Source organism: Silene latifolia, chromosome 9, assembly GCF_048544455.1.
Source record: "Silene latifolia isolate original U9 population chromosome 9, ASM4854445v1, whole genome shotgun sequence".
In the NCBI taxonomy this organism is placed as follows: Eukaryota; Viridiplantae; Streptophyta; class Magnoliopsida; order Caryophyllales; family Caryophyllaceae; genus Silene; species Silene latifolia.
The window spans coordinates 82,568,508-82,570,681 of NC_133534.1; the positions used below are offsets into that span (position 1 = coordinate 82,568,508).

Below are 2,174 nucleotides of genomic sequence, written 5' to 3' on the forward strand. Positions count from 1 at the left end.
GCAGTCAGTTTCCTTAAATTATCCATGAGGTTCACTTCCTTGTCAATGAGATCTGCATTCATCCCTGAACTAGCAATCTGGGCCTGAAGTCAGGGTTTGGCTGGTCTGGTTTTCAATATCATCCTTGTCAAAATCATATCCTTGTCAAAATCATATCCATGGGCAGCTTGGCTGGTCTGGTTTTCAATATCAGAAAAGCAATCATTATTAAGAGCCTTAAGTTTATATTTCAACTCCTTCATTTTTTTGACCACACAAAACATATTTGTCCCAGCTACAGGATTGTCCCATACTTCTTTCACAGTTGATAGGAAATTAGTGGCACTACTCCACATATTGAAGTATTTAAAGCTTCTACCTTTACTTTTATTCAGCTTCAGATTACTCACCACACAGGGAGTGTGGTCCAAAAGACCCTCAGGGTAAAAATGTGCAGCCATATCTGGTATTCTCTCCACTCATTCCTTATTGATTAAGAATCTATCAAGCCTACTGTACTTTCTATGCTCAGCATCCTGCTTATTATTCCAAGTAAAGAATGCACCAGTAGCAGGTATATCAGTCATGCCACAAAGTCCTAGACACTCCATAAAATCATCCATATCCTCCTGCTTTGTGTGTCCCCCCATCCTCTCATCAGGATGAATGACAGTGTTAAAATCCCCAACCAGAGCCCAAGGATCAGAGCACTGTAGGGCAAAAGATTTCAACCAATTCCATAGCTCAACTATCTCTTTCCCATCATTGAAAGCATAGATCATAGAGAGATAGAACACCTGCTGAGTGGCTACCACAATAACCTTAGCATGTATGAATTGAGGGTTATACTGCAAGACTAAGAGGTCAAAGAGACTTGGCTGCCAGATGATCCAAACTCTCCCACCCTTATGAGTATGGCAGTTAGTGGTAACACACCAGCCATCAAACAAATTATGAGATATATTACCCACATTTCTAGCATTTATTTTTGTTTCTAACAATCTAAATAAACCAATATTCTGTCTATTAATGAAATTCTTGACTATATGTTGCTTATTTACATTATTGAAGCCTCTAACATTCCAAAATCCAATGTTATTCATTATTATTAGTTTGGATAGGAGGGTTACCAATATCATTTACTATCACTTGCTGAGAATTTTGTTCAGTGGGGGTACTAGTACCATCTTTAGAGTTCAAGTTCTCCTAAGTTGGGTTTTCCTGGACATTCTGAGGTGTCATGCTTTCCTGATCAGGTGATCTCTTTGTGGGAGTTGTCACACGTGTCCCAGGAGTCCCATTAGCTACCGTCAACACAGGGTATTCAATTGCAGAGAGCTTACTGTCAGTAGCAACAGGTTTTGGGGTTGGCTTCCACACCCTTACAACAGGCTTTGCCTTCTGACTCACCCTCCTACAATTCTTCTCTTCATGACCCATGCCCTTGCACTTAGTGCAAATGGTCGGTTTCCACTCATACTCCACATTTATCACAACAATCTTGCCCTGCTCATCTTTAAATTTACAGAACTAGGGAATTTTTGTCCCACTGTGAGTTCCACCATGGTTCTAGCAAACCCTAGCCTCGTTTTGTCCTCTGTTGCTACATCCTTTTTGATGTATTTGCCAAGTAGTCCAGCTATGGATGGGAGGCATTTGCCTCAAAATTTTAGTGGCAGACCATGTAATCTGATCCAAGCCGGAACCACATTTACATTCTTCTTTAGAAGATCAACATTAACTTTCCATGGCTTGACAATGAGTGGTTTGTTATCAAACATATGATAACCAGCCGAAAGTATAGCATCTCTGTGTTTCATTTCCTTGAATCTGACAAAAAAAACTCCATTAGGAAGAAATGAAACCTTATCTATACCAAACTTGCTCCATATACGATAGATAAACCCATTTAAAACTTCCCATGGAGGATTAGCCCCAAGAACAAAACAATATACTGCCTGATTCCAATATTCTACCTCCTCTTTGACATCCTCAGGCGTAAATTCTAGCATCTCCTCAGTAATAGTCTCCTCAATAAAAGTCACTACACTAGGGCTCTCTTCACTAGGAACCCTACCATCCTTTTTAGCCTCCATCTTCTTTCCACGTTGAGTAACCCATGCTGTGGTTGGGACTGGATCCTCTTCATCATCAAAGGACAAGCCAGTCACAGGATGTATCTCATGCATAGGCTT

The 2,174-nt window shown here is 40.4% G+C and overlaps 1 protein-coding gene across 1 annotated transcript; it reads right to left on the minus strand.

Moving 5' to 3' along the window:
• Nucleotides 1-458: 458 nt before the first annotated feature.
• Nucleotides 459-1,082, minus strand: LOC141601293 (uncharacterized). The gene has a single exon (XM_074421563.1). It carries the CDS (start codon nt 1,080-1,082, stop codon nt 459-461), a length of 624 nt encoding a protein of 207 aa, XP_074277664.1.
• Between the last annotated feature and the right edge of the window lie 1,092 nt (nt 1,083-2,174).

Coding starts and splice junctions, on each gene's coding strand:
- LOC141601293 (XM_074421563.1), bottom strand. CDS start 1,082: ATGAATAACATTGGATTTTGGAATGTTAGAGGCTTCAATAATGTAAAT.